A 13,566-nucleotide genomic window follows, 5' to 3' on the forward strand; every position below is an offset into this window, starting at 1 on the left:
TGACTTCATCAGTGTTGAGATGTCAAACTCACAAACTTCCTCTACTGGTATAGATCAGCACTTCTCTGAAACTTACATTCTTAGAGAATTGCCTGGGCCCTGAGAAGTCAAGTCAAGAAGCACTTATGAAGCACCTACCATGTATACACCAGGCACTGGCTAAGCACCAGGGATCCAAAGAAAGGCAAAAACAGTTTCTACTCTCAAGGGGTTCACAGTCTAATGGGTGAGACAACATGCAAACAACTACATACAAACAAGATACGGACAGGATAAACCGGAGTTGATTAACAAGGGACAGTCACCAGCATTAAAAGGGATCTGGAAAGGCATCTGGCAGGAGGGAGGGTTTTATCTGGGACCTGAAATAAGCCATGGAAGCCAAGAGGTAGAGATGAGGAGGGAGATAATGCCAAGTTAAAGTCCCTAGCCCAGGGTCCCACACCCAATTTGTATCTGAGAGAGAACCTGAACTATGGTCTTTCTGATTCTGAGGACAGCTCCCTATCCAAAATAGGGAAACTAAATCAAGAGAACATGAGAGAGAATCCAGAAGTAACACCAAAAATATACAAGACACTGTTTGATAAACCAAAGATTGTAAAATATTGCCTAAAGGAAACAGTCAATAAAAATTGAGCAAACTCACTAGAAGTATGCTAAAACTGAATTTAGATACATATTGCATACCATATACTGGAAAAATTCCAATTAGAGAATTTATACAAACATAATAGCATAAAAAATTAGGAAAAAAGGAAACAATAGATTTTAATTATTCAATAGACTTATTTTCTACTGTCCACAAGAAATTATTAGAGAAAAAACTAATGGATTTGGTTATATAACAAATAAAAAGATTTTACTCAACAAAAAGCAATGCACCTGAAAGGAAAAAGAAAAAAATAGATGGTGGGAGGGGGAACTTTGTGGTAAGTACATCTGATAAAAATTGCTAGGATACACGGCAGCTAGGTGGCGCAGTGGATAGAGTACCAGTCTTGGATTCAGGAGGACCTGAGTTCAAATCCAGCTTCAGACATATAACACTTACTAGCTGTGTGACCCTAGGCAAGTCACTTAACCCCACTGCCTAACCCACCCCACAAAAAATTGCTAGGATAATATCTATTCCATTGCAGTCAAATTGTCACAAGCTATTAAAAAAACATTGTTAATGATCATTTTAAAATTATTCAAACTCTAATGATTAAAGAATTGACCTTCAAAGCATCTCCAAAATATAACTTTAATCCACCAAATTTAAAAAAAAAGGTTTAAAACTACAAAATTTGATGTTGATTAGGGCTGTGGAGTAAAAGGCAATTTATTTCACTGTTGGCAGAGGTCAAATCAACAAAATTGTTTTGGAGAAAAATCTAGCAGGATACAAAATTATAACCTCTAACTAGAGGTCCACAGCTAGGGTTCTGTGCAAAGGATGTTATTAAAAGAAAAAGACCTATGTATATAAAATATGCATAACTGCTTTATTTATAGTATCAAAAACTGGAAATGACCAGTATATATCCAATAATTGAGAATGACTAAATTATAGTATTAATATAATGAAATATCATTGTGCCATAAAAAAACAAAGATGTACACACACAAAAAAGAAAGATTTATACAATGTGACACAAAGGAAAGAAAGAAGAATTTTAAAAACAATATATACATTGATGACACTATGTACCAAAAGTAACAATGCCAAAACCTTCTAAGTATTCAGACAGAAAAAAGGTAGGAAGGGACATGAAACAAATTGTTACTATTATCATTTTTTAAAAGTTTATTTTCCCTATTTAGAATAGCTTGAATTTTAAACTTATTGCTGGGAATTTATTCTCTATTGTGTTTGTTTTTCTTGAGATTGATAAAACAAGGTATTATAATTTCATTCTAATAAACCACCAGTAAAGAAATCAAAATAACAGTTTTAAGTTCTATTAGTGATACAAATGTTTAAAAATAGTATAAGCCTAGTGATAATTTTACAATTAAATTTCCACTCTAGCGCCTCTCACTCCACAAAAGATGACAAGAATCTTTTTTTTTGTTTGCATATGAGAAGCAGATTACTTCAACTTTTCTTTCACTGGCCTCCTTGTTTCCTCACACAAGATACTCATCTCCCCACTTCATTCATTTTCACCAGCTATCCCTCATCCCTGTAATGTCCTCCTTTATCTTCACCTCCTGCCTTCCTTGGCTTCCTTCAAGTGTCAGTTAAAAATCTCACCTTCTGCAAGAAGCTTTTCTAACCTCCCGTAATGCTAATGCCTTTTCTCTGAGATCACCTCCAATTTATCATGTACACACACACACACACACACACACACACACACACACACACACACACACACACACGACTGATTCCTTTTTGAGATCAAGGATTGTTTTTTGCCTTTATTTATTTCTTCAGCGCTTAGCATGGAGCATGGCACACAGTAGATACTTAATAAATGCTTATTGATGGGACTTTCAGTGTACATAGAGAGTGCTCTATACCCCTCATAAATGGTGTTGTTGGACTAAGTGATATCGAGGAATTCCCTTCAGTCTACCCCTGAGCACCTACTAAAAATAGTGATGTCTGGACCTTCCCATACCCATCTATATAGCTCTGAGCAGGTAAATGTGGCTTGAAGAAATGAAGCAGGAAGTACCAGATAACTTCAATCATAAGGTAGTTTTCATGAGTCACAGCAAAGAGATTATAGGATCCTTTTGCTGGGTCTTTGTTATTGCTTAGCTGTTTTTAGTCATGCTCGACTCTTTGTGAGCCCTTTTGAGGTTTTCTTGGCAAAGATACCGGAATGGTTTGCATTTTCTTCTCCAGCTCATTTTATAGATGAAGAAATTGAGGCAAACAAGGTTAAGTGACTTGAGTCACACAGGTAGTATCTGAGGCCAGATCTGAACTTCCTGACTCCAGGTCCAGCAATTCATCCCCCTATAGCCTAGCTGCCCAAGGAGTCTGCCCAAGGAGTCTTGGAGTCCTTCAAGTACAACCACCTCATTTTACAAATGAAGAAACCGAAGCCCAGACAAGTTAATGTGACTTGTTCGGGGTCACTGAGCTAATAAGTATCAGAGTCAGGATTTAAACTCAGATCTCCCTAATTACAGCTGTGGAACTCTGTATCAGTGGTGTCAAACTTAAAAAGAAATGGGGCTCACTAATGCACATATATGTATCCCTGTGGGGACAAAATGTAATGATATCTATGTCTTGTTGTACTTTTATTTATTTTGTTAAATAATTCCCAAGTACATTTTAATCTGGTTCAGGCAGTGCTTGTGTTTGATATCTCTGTTCTATATGACTTTAACCACGCAACGTCTCAATGAATCAGTCAACCTAGTTCTATTTTAACAAAGTAGACCAAAGCAATGAAAACAACAAGTAAGTTGGTTTTGGCCTCCTTTTAGTAAAAGTGAAGGAACCAAAAACTGGAGGGGCAGGAGAGTATGGATACCATAGGAAGGGCTAAAGGGGTGAACATATACCCAGCAAGCAAAAAGAAGAATTCAATAATAATTTCTCCCTACCATCACTGGGCTCACATTTTTTAAGAGAAGGGAAAAGAGCTAAAACTGTCATATTTCCATTTTAAAATTTCCCTTTTCCAAGTCAACAAGCATTTATTAAACATCTGCTATGTGCCTGCCACTGTGCTAAGTCCTGGGGATTCAAAAAATGGTAAAAAAAACAGTCCTTGCTCTCAAAGAGCTGCCAGTCCAAAAAAACCTAATATTTAAAGTGATACATGTGAACTACACACACACACACACACACACCACTCATCTACTTTATGTATAAGAAGGCTACATATATCTGTTATGCTGACTTTGTCTGGAGCATCATTTCAGATACTGATTCTTCTCTTTTCGGTACAGAATCTTATAAAATACACAGGCTCCGTTTTTCAGGGAACACAAGGACAGAGAGATTTTTAAAGGGTGGTAAACTTGACTCAGCTTCATGCAAACATCAGAGGCTCAAGAAGACAAGGTACTTTGGCAGCCTAGTAAATACTGTATCATTTAAGGATCTTAAAAGAGAGAGAGAGTGAGTGGGCAGGGAGTTAATGGTGAAGGGGGAATAGATTTTCTCTGTTTTCCTGTCAGCTAAAGGTATATTTCCCAGTCCCCAATTCACAGACTCATTTTTTAAAAAAGGAAAAGGATTCTGCAAGATTCTTCTTAACATAAGCACTGTGAAAAAGGATTGTGATAGTACAAAATCCTTGTTGAATGTAACTGCCATTATTATAGATTACTTTCAAGTACTATAGCAGGCATAAGTGAAATATGAGAAATTTGACTCACTTGACCTGACTCAAAAAAATCCCATTAGCTGCCATGTCTGCATTATAATATACTGGACATAGTAACTAAAGCATTTTACATAAGACAAATCAATTCTTGCAGGTAACAAGTGGTAAGGAATTTGCAGCCTTCTGGGGAAATCTTCTCTACAGTCTAGATAAGATGTTCTTAAACTTTTTTATTTTTAATCAGCAAACCCTTCATCAGTCTGTTGAAGCCTGTGGAACCCTTCTCAGAATAATGTTTTTAAAAGCATAAAATAAAATACATAGGATTTCAAAGGAAACTAAAGGTTAGTAAAAATAAAGATGTGACTTTTTTTTTTATCATCCAAGATCATAGACTCTCCCTGAAATCTAACCATGGTAATAGGAAGACGTCCATGGACCTCAGGTAAAGAATCCCAGTCTAAATGGACAACTGGTCTTTTTCTTTAAAAACAAAAACAAAAACAAAAACAAAAACAACAATCAATACGAAGTTGAGCAAGAGATACTCTAATTTCCCCCCACAGCATAAGTAATATGATCATGAATTTATTCCCAATATAACATAAAATAGGAACTTAATTCAACCAGGTGACAGCAATGAAAAATATTATTTTTCTTACCTGATGTGGCCAATGAGTTCAATAAGCTTGTGACTAAAGAAATAAGCAGTCAGTTCAGAAACGTGGCTCAAGACGGAGCAGACACCAAACAGGGTTGTTGTGCCATTGAGGTCTTCCAGATGCCAGTAAAGGAAGGTGAATACAAATCCATAGCCAAAACCCATAAACCATGCCACAAACAACACAGAGCCATACTGTACACTGCAAAGCAGCTTAATCAGGTCCCAAAAACTGAATGCTTGTGACTGACTAGAGCTGGTTGGTGTGTCTTCAGAGGATTCAGTGGAATTGTTTCTTTCCACCTGAGGGATTTCCATCTCTTTCCCTTTGTTGTTATTGCCTTTGAAATGGCTATAACGGAACCGGAACTGAGTAGCCACTATTAAAGCCATAGTCATCAGGACCCCAAAAACGATGAAGACTATCTGGTAGTTCCTGTATTCAGGGGGCTTACATCCTTGACCATCAATGAGAACATCTATGTGAGTGTAATCGATACCTATACCCACTGAGAGCATGGCCAATCCCCAGCCCAGAGAACCCCACATGCGTTGTAATCCATATCGATCCCGGTGTTTTCCCAGATACTGTAGTGTGACTGTGTCCACAATGGTGACGGAGGATGCACTGAAAAACTCTCCTATGATGACGACCAACAGGATCACCAGAAATATCGCTTCCACCTCTTGTTGATCATAAACAAGAATACGCTGGTCCAACGGTGATACTTTGGTGGTGAGAGAAGGGGTGGCCGTCACTTTGGTGATATTCCCAGCTATAACTGGAGTCCCTGTGGTGCTTATGTTCTGGATTAAGAGCATAGAACTATTAGTACTTGGAGCAGTTGGAGAATGAACAGTAGATATAACTGCTGTGTCATCAGCTGGGGAAGGAGATACGAGTTCGGAGCTGGTTAATTCCTTTTCTAACATCAAATCGGCAGGTGAATTCCTTTTCTTCAGAGTTTTTGGTGGTGTGGCATGGTCTATGGTAAGGGGAGGGATGACTGAAGAATTTGGTGGAATTGTAGTTAAAAGATGGCTCCCATTAGTTGGATGCACTGTAGGTGGGATCTTTGGTACACATCTCAAGGTAGCTGGTTTGACAAATCCTATGCCAAGATTGAATGAAACCCAACATAAAAGTGAAAAGAGGAGGACAATTTTACCCTTCCTAAAGCGGTCAGCAACTACACCCCAAAAGGGAGCACTGCAGAATTCGATGAAATATCTAATGCCCACTAATAGTCCACTCTGACTGGGTGACATGCCCAGCTGTTTATAGTACACAGGTAAAAGTGGATAAAGAGAGCCATATGCAGAGTAAAAGAAAAAATAAAAGACCTTTGAAATAAGAAGATCATTGTTTATTTTAACACAGTGTTTTTCAATCCAGTCTATTTCTTCTTCTGGGATAGTGGAAGTCTCTGTTGAGGAGGGGGTTTCATTTGCAGGTTGCTGGTCTGGTTCCCTGGAAATACCATTAAAAGGATCAGCAAGCACATACTTTCTCTTCTGCTCCTCTTCATCATCAGTCAAAATGGCAACTTTATCATCAGTCGCCATGGTTTGCTATAAACATCAGAAAGTTGCTAATTTTCAAAATTATTCTAGTTGATCTGTAAAGGAAAAAATATATATATTTAGAAATGACAGTTTTGATACTAAAACTGATTCTGCTTTATTAGGCTTACAGCCAACTGAGGAGTTTTATGTCATATCCAATAAAGAGTACCTATGGGAGAAGAGATGTTTTATTAACCAATTTGAATCATGTTCCTATGAGGCAAGAAAACACTGAAGCAATTAAAAATAGTTTCAAAAAGGAAAATGCTCTAACCATAATTCAGTATTATCTTGACAAATGATACTTTTCAATCTAAATTTTATAACTAACTAATTAATCTTCAATCTTTTCACTAATTCCTACAAAAAATACAGAATTTCTAGGGATTCATCTATAATAAAACATACTAGAGGGAATATAATTTTTTTTTAAAATCAGACTTCTGGTTGCCTCTCATTTATGAAAGCTGTTGTTTTTTATCCTTCACTCTCAAAGAGGATCAATGACATCATCAGGGTGACATCTTGACTTGCATGAATATTATTTTGTTAAGATTCTGAAGGCTGATATTATAAAGAAAGATTAAGAGAGCTATCCATTCAGTTCCTAGTAAAGAATAAACATCACATGGCTTTCCAACAAATAAACAAAGCAAAAACCACAACTTAATGGGCAAGAGAAGCTGCCTAAGCCATACTATACTCATAACAAAAAAGTACTTATAAGGAAGGAAAAGCTGATTCCACTGTTTGGATTACATAACACAACAACAATAACAACAATCATTTATACACTGCTTTAAAGTCTCAAAGCACTTTACATATATTATCTCATTTGAGCTTAAACACAACCCCACGAAGCAAGTGCTATTATTATCCCATTTTACAGATCAGGAAACTGAGACTGAGAGGTTAAGTGACTGCTCCAGGGTCACAGAACTAGTAAGTTTATGAAGCAGGATCACACTTAGGTCTTCCTGATGCTGTTCAGTACTCTATCCTCTTCACTACCTCGCTGTCTACACATCCGGTCCTTTTCTGGAGACAAAACATCACACAGTACTTGCAATTAGGGATACTGGCAATACATCTTGCATTTATAGTAGTTCATTTTAAACACCACTATGTTGGTAGACTACATGTGTATTGGGAATCATCTTTTAGAGTCAAGATATTTCATTGTGTTATTGGATTAGAAATATTAAAAAGGTCTTCTGAGAAGCTGAAACAACAGTGCCAGTTACCACCCAAGCTACCAGCCTTCCTCACTTTTCTTACATGCATGACAGAATGGTCAAACTTCTTTACTATGTTCATGGACTGATTTACAGCACTGACAGGCTGTTAAGAGTGCTGTGCAGAGTGCTGGAACTGGAGACAGGATAGACCTGAATTCAAATCTGGCCTCAGACATGTACTAGCTCTGTCACCCTCGGTAAGTCACTTAACCTCCTTCAGGCTCAGTTTCCTCATCTATAAAATAGGAATATAGTGCCCATCCCACAGGGTTGTTGTGAGGGTCAAATGAGAAAACATGTAAAATGCTTTGCTAACCTTAAAATGCCATATAAATGTTTGTTATTATTATTAAGTTTAAGTAAAAAAAAATAAGACCAAGGTGGGAAGCATAGAAAGCTAGTAATTATCAATACTTTGCACTCCCAAAACAACTACCAGAAACAGCTACTGGTATTTGTCAGAGACACACAATAATAAGTCTAAGATATTTCATACTCTACACCTACCCCACTCCCAAATTTCGGCAACAGCCCACGAGCTGCTTTCTATCAGCTACAATTTTTTTCTTAACATTTGCTGGAACCTTAATCACTACTCTTTTTATCCTAAAAATCTTTCTAAATAGAAGAGAGAGGTAGACAATTTTGTAGATGACAGGTCATTTCTAGCATGGAGGAATAGGCATTGCACACATTCACACTGGCTAGTAGGAATGTATGTATTTCCACCAGTTTTCCATTCATTTATAAACTATTATCACAAAAACATTAAGCTAAAATTTTATACAGAAGATGTTAAAAACTGTAACATTTCACTTTTACCCAAAAGCAGGCAAGAGGTAATCTGGAAATACCAGAATCTTACTGTTAAACAGATCTCATGTTGTAAAAACTAATCCTGCAGGATTTACTTGAATTTTCCTTCTTAACAACTGCCTTTACCTGTCTCAGTGATCACAGCTTGTGCAAAACACCCCCAGTTCAATTTTGACCTCAGGAAAGAACAAATATTCTCTTTTCTGCCTTAAAGATTAACCTCCTCACAGAATTTAATGCTGAGCTTCAACCTCTCTGCCTTTGCTTTGTTCTTTTTTAATCACAGTCATATAAAACATTATTTTAAAAATCAAAATTAGCTACCAATATTTTTCTACCTTCATTAATTTAAACATTTTAAAATAAACATTTATGTTTTTTTAAAACACCTGTCACTTCCTAATGATCCTCTGTTCCACCCCTTGTGACAAAGAAGCGTAATTTAGTGAAACAAACCAACAAATTGGCAGACACAGTGTGTCCCATTCTGTACCTGTAGTTCACATCTCTGGTTGAAACAGAATTCTGTTTCAGTGTCTAGAGCCAAGACTGGTCATGGCAATGATTAGAGTTCTGATGTTTTTCATGAAGTTACTTGGTTACCATATAGCCATTATTACCCCCTTTTCAGTTACCTTACTCAGCTCTACATGCTCATACCCATCAACTTCTGAGTCTTAGCAGAAGGCAGAGGAATAGACACTACCTATCTCTTAAGGACCCAAGTCAATAAGCAATTGATACTCAGATGCTAAAAGAAATGTATGCTGAGCCTCTAATTATCAAGTGGAGAACATGTCTTTCAACAGGATGTCGACTTGATCTTTGATAAAAATCATTTTTCCTGGCCAACTGCCTTTCTATCATATGAATTCATGTGATTCATCACAAGTTTCCTCCTGTCTTGGCAAAAATTGAAGTACAACATAATTTCAAACGTTTAGAATAAGCAAAATTGAGCTAACTATTCAAGAATTGCTCCTATCAGCTCACAAAGTCATTTTCTCTACTACTTACAATTAGGATTTTGACCTAACTGGCTACAAAGAGCCTTTGACTCAATATTTTCAAGTAATATTTAGGTCCCTGTCAAGAAGTCCCAAAACACTTGAGGAAATTAACAAAATTAATCAAAACTACTGAAACAGGTTCAAGAACAGAAATAAACTAAGACTCCTATAAAACACCAGCTTAGTTTAGAAAAGGAAAAATGCCATCGATGAAGAAAATAATAAGTAACATGAAAAAAATTTCATACATAAATTATTTTTTTCCAAAAAAACCATCAGATTATTGGCATGAATCTGAATTTTGCAATTTCTACTTTGACCATCTTGTAGATAAAAGTTTTCAAAGCAATGTCATGGTTTAGAGTTATGGAAAAATATGAATTTTAATCACCTGAAGCACACTGGCTTCATTAAGTGCCTCATCACTGTTTCATTGGTACAAGTTGAAAAATTGGTTTAAAACATCTTTGTAGACTAATAGAAGTGTTTAATTTGTTTTACAAGGCTGGAAGAAATGTTCATTTTAGCACCCACCAAACAAGAATATCTGATGTTAATTGCCTAGAGCAGTGGTGCTTTTCTATATTCATAGAGAAAAGAATCCCTGAGGCAGCATATAGACTTAGAAAATCACAAATTAACATTATCTGTGTTGTATTGTATTTTTTTTTTAGGCAATTGGGGCTAAGTGACTTGCCCATGGTCACATAGCTAGTAAATGTTAAAGTGTTTGGTCTGAGGCTGGATTTGAACTCAGGTTCTTCTGACTTCAGGGCCAGTGCTCTATCCACTGCACCACCTCGCTGCCCCACTATTCTGTTAAACCTATCCCTGTTACATTTTAATCTGGTTCACACCCCCACTCCGGAGTTTTGCTGGTCTGGAGTTTGACACATCTGTACTTCCACACTACTTTTCCTAATATTTATTTACTTCATTAAAAAATTTAAAATTCTCACTTATATTTTCTATAAAGATGTTAATCAACATCTTTCCACTAAGGTTCTCCTTCAATTGCTTCATCTCCATGCCATGATGAAGAAACTGAAGGAGAACCTTAGTGCTTTGTAAACCTTAACATACTATGTAAATGTCATTTATTATCATTCTCACCAGCTACTAGATTATGTATTGTTTTGGCTCCTAGCTACTAGATAAGGAATGAATTTTTGGGGTCCCCAGTAATTCATGCAGACCATCTATCTACTGAGGCATGTAAGAGATCTATGTCAACAGAGGTAGTTTTCATTCTGACAAAATTACAAGTCAAAGTAATTATCAACATCATCACAGAGAAAACATAACACAACCTCTTTTAGAACCTGTTTATATATACTACTAATCCCCACCATGAGTTGCATAAACAGCAGGTATATTCTGAATTATTAATGGCCGGCAATGAAATGTTTCCTGGAAAAATTGATAGCTTTCTTCATTATGCATTTAAATCAAAGTTGCCCCTAACATTTCTTGTCTTTCCCCCAGAGGCATGTAATGAAAAGCATTTGAAAATAGATTCAAAAGAAAAATAAACTATAATTGTTTAGTAATATTTTCCTTAGGTTACACTTGCAAATGTAATAATATCTTGTGCAAGCCTAATTGCAACATATTTTTAAACAACTATTTTTGACAAGTAGGGCTGAGAAACAACCATCTGGAAAAGAGAGCTTCTCAGTACCTCCCTACTTATCGATGTAACCATGCTTCTGCCCATGGATAAAAGACTAAGAAAAGTGCTTCCTGAACTCCTTGAAGTGGCTTAAAACAACTGTTCTCAAAAATGTGGTCTATTAACCCCTAAAGGTCCCCGAGACCTTTTCAGAAATCCATGAGGTCAAAACTACTTTCATCATAACACTACGGCCGTATTTGCCTACTAAAATCCTTCTTTTTCTTTTTTCCCAGTTACCTGTTGGTGTGAGGCCAGATTTTCTACATATACTTCAATCAAAACAACACATAGCAGCAAAGTGAATGCAGAGCAGATAGAAGAATCAGCTAGCAGTCTTCTATTAAATCTGATACTAAAGAGATTTACAAAAATACATAAAATAATGTCATTATTCTAATTTTTTGTTTTGAAAACCATATTTTTCATTAAAATATTAAAAATAAAAATGCTATTTGTCTTAACATGTAATATTTTTTAAATGAACAAATATTTTAAAAATTTATCAGTTTTAAATTTTAATATGATAAATATCAATAAATATAACTTTGATAGATAAAAGTTCTTTGAGGTCCTCAGTAATTTTTAAGAGTACAAAGAGCTCCTGAGATGAAAGAGTTTGAGAATCTCTGGTCTAGAAGACCTTCTTAGGCTAACAGGTCTGACTCTGTTACTCTCCAGCTCACGTTCCAATGACTCCTTATTGCCTCTTGGGTAAAATACAAGCCCTACTGGGAAAAATATTTAAAGCTCTCACAAGCTCCAGTCTACCTTTGCAGGCTGACTTCACATCACTGTCCTTTATGTTCACTTAATGTTCTGGTCAAACCGGTATACTTCACAAGATTTCTTGCTGACCTCTGTGCTTCTGCATATGCTGTGCCCCTATGGACCTGGAATCTCTTCCTCCTCACCTCTGCCTCAGAGAATTTCTAGTTTCATTCAAGGCTCAGTACAAATTTCACTTCCTACATCACGCCTATCCTACACAATTCCTCCAATTGTTAGTTCTCCTCCCTCACTGTAATCACCTCATATTTATTTAGCATATATTCTAGATCTGCTTTTTTTGTGTGTACATGTTGTTCCCATCCAATAGACTGTAAGCTTCTTGAAGGTATGGACTAGATGATGACATCTAATACAATGCCTGGCACACACTAGGCACTTAATAAATGCTTCAACTGTGAATGAATAAACCCTGTGGGGTTTTTTTGGCTTATGAGAGCAAAGCATAATTATTACTAATGCTACCCTTTCTTATAAAATGCAGACATAAATTAAAACTCCTCCACAAGTCTTTGTAGATGTTACCTTGAGTTCATTCCCTGCTGCCTTCTCATAAATTCATTTTCAAGTCCCAGTAACAGCCATCCCAGCTGACATTTATAGAGCTCTTGAAGTTTACAAAGTTTTTTGACCACTTTATCTCATTGAAGCTTTTTGACAACCCTTTGAGATAAGCACTGCAATTATTTATCCCCATGTTATACATGAAGAAACTGAGGCTTAGAGAGACAAACTGACTTGCCCCAGGTCATGCAGCTACTTATATGAAGAGATGAGATATGAATTCCAGCTCTCCTCATCCATAAGACCAGCATTCTTTCCACTACCACCATACTACCTCTCAGGAAGCAACAGAACGTTCCAAAATAAAGCGTTCTTCAGGGACACAGATCTTCATGCTGTCCGGTCTAATAGATTTTCTTGCAGTAATGACAGCTTTAGTGGCTGTCAGGCATGGAGCCAATGTAACAAAAAAGGATGAGGTTGGAATTACACCAGACACTCATACTGCAAGAGGGATAAGGCACATACTGATCAGGGTACAAGTTGTCTCCCACTAGAAGGGCATGTGGAGAATATATCACAGAATCTTCAGTCTTCCTTCTAGGTCATCTTGACATGGCTCCTTCAAAGCTGGTGCTAAGCCAAATTTTCAAGTAGACCCAGCAAGTTTCCCCATGGGCGAGAATATACAACCACAGGAGCTGAGGGTACTCATACTGCCTACTTAATGTTTCTCACTTCAGCAATAAAAGTCCAAATTCACAGTCCCCTCACCTCCCAAACTACTGGTGGTTTCTGAGGCTCTCACCAAAACTCTGCTCATCAAGATGCATTATGAAAACGAGTTAACCTAACAAATAAATTCTTGCTAAAGAACTAACAGATTAATATTTCAGGTAACATTTTCATTATAACTCTGGGATCCTTCCAGATCCTATCATAACCTAAGGGCAGGACTTTCTGTCTCTGTGATAGACCACTGAGCAACTTAGGAACAAGCAGACCTTTAGGCTCTCTTCATATAACT

The 13,566-nt window shown here is 36.7% G+C and overlaps 1 protein-coding gene across 1 annotated transcript in view; it reads right to left on the reverse strand.

Annotated features, from left to right (window-relative positions):
* Positions 1 to 13,566, reverse strand: part of MFSD6 (major facilitator superfamily domain containing 6) — a 95,770-nt gene that overhangs the window by 63,479 nt on the left and 18,725 nt on the right. The window contains exon 2 of the mRNA XM_027866132.1: positions 4,946 to 6,563. Coding sequence (XP_027721933.1) covers positions 4,946 to 6,510 — 1,565 coding nt within the window. The 5' untranslated portion in view covers positions 6,511 to 6,563. The remainder of the gene's footprint in view (positions 1 to 4,945; positions 6,564 to 13,566) is intronic.

Source organism: Vombatus ursinus, unplaced genomic scaffold, assembly GCF_900497805.2.
Source record: "Vombatus ursinus unplaced genomic scaffold, bare-nosed wombat genome assembly UNPS02014779.1, whole genome shotgun sequence".
In the NCBI taxonomy this organism is placed as follows: domain Eukaryota; kingdom Metazoa; phylum Chordata; class Mammalia; order Diprotodontia; family Vombatidae; genus Vombatus; species Vombatus ursinus.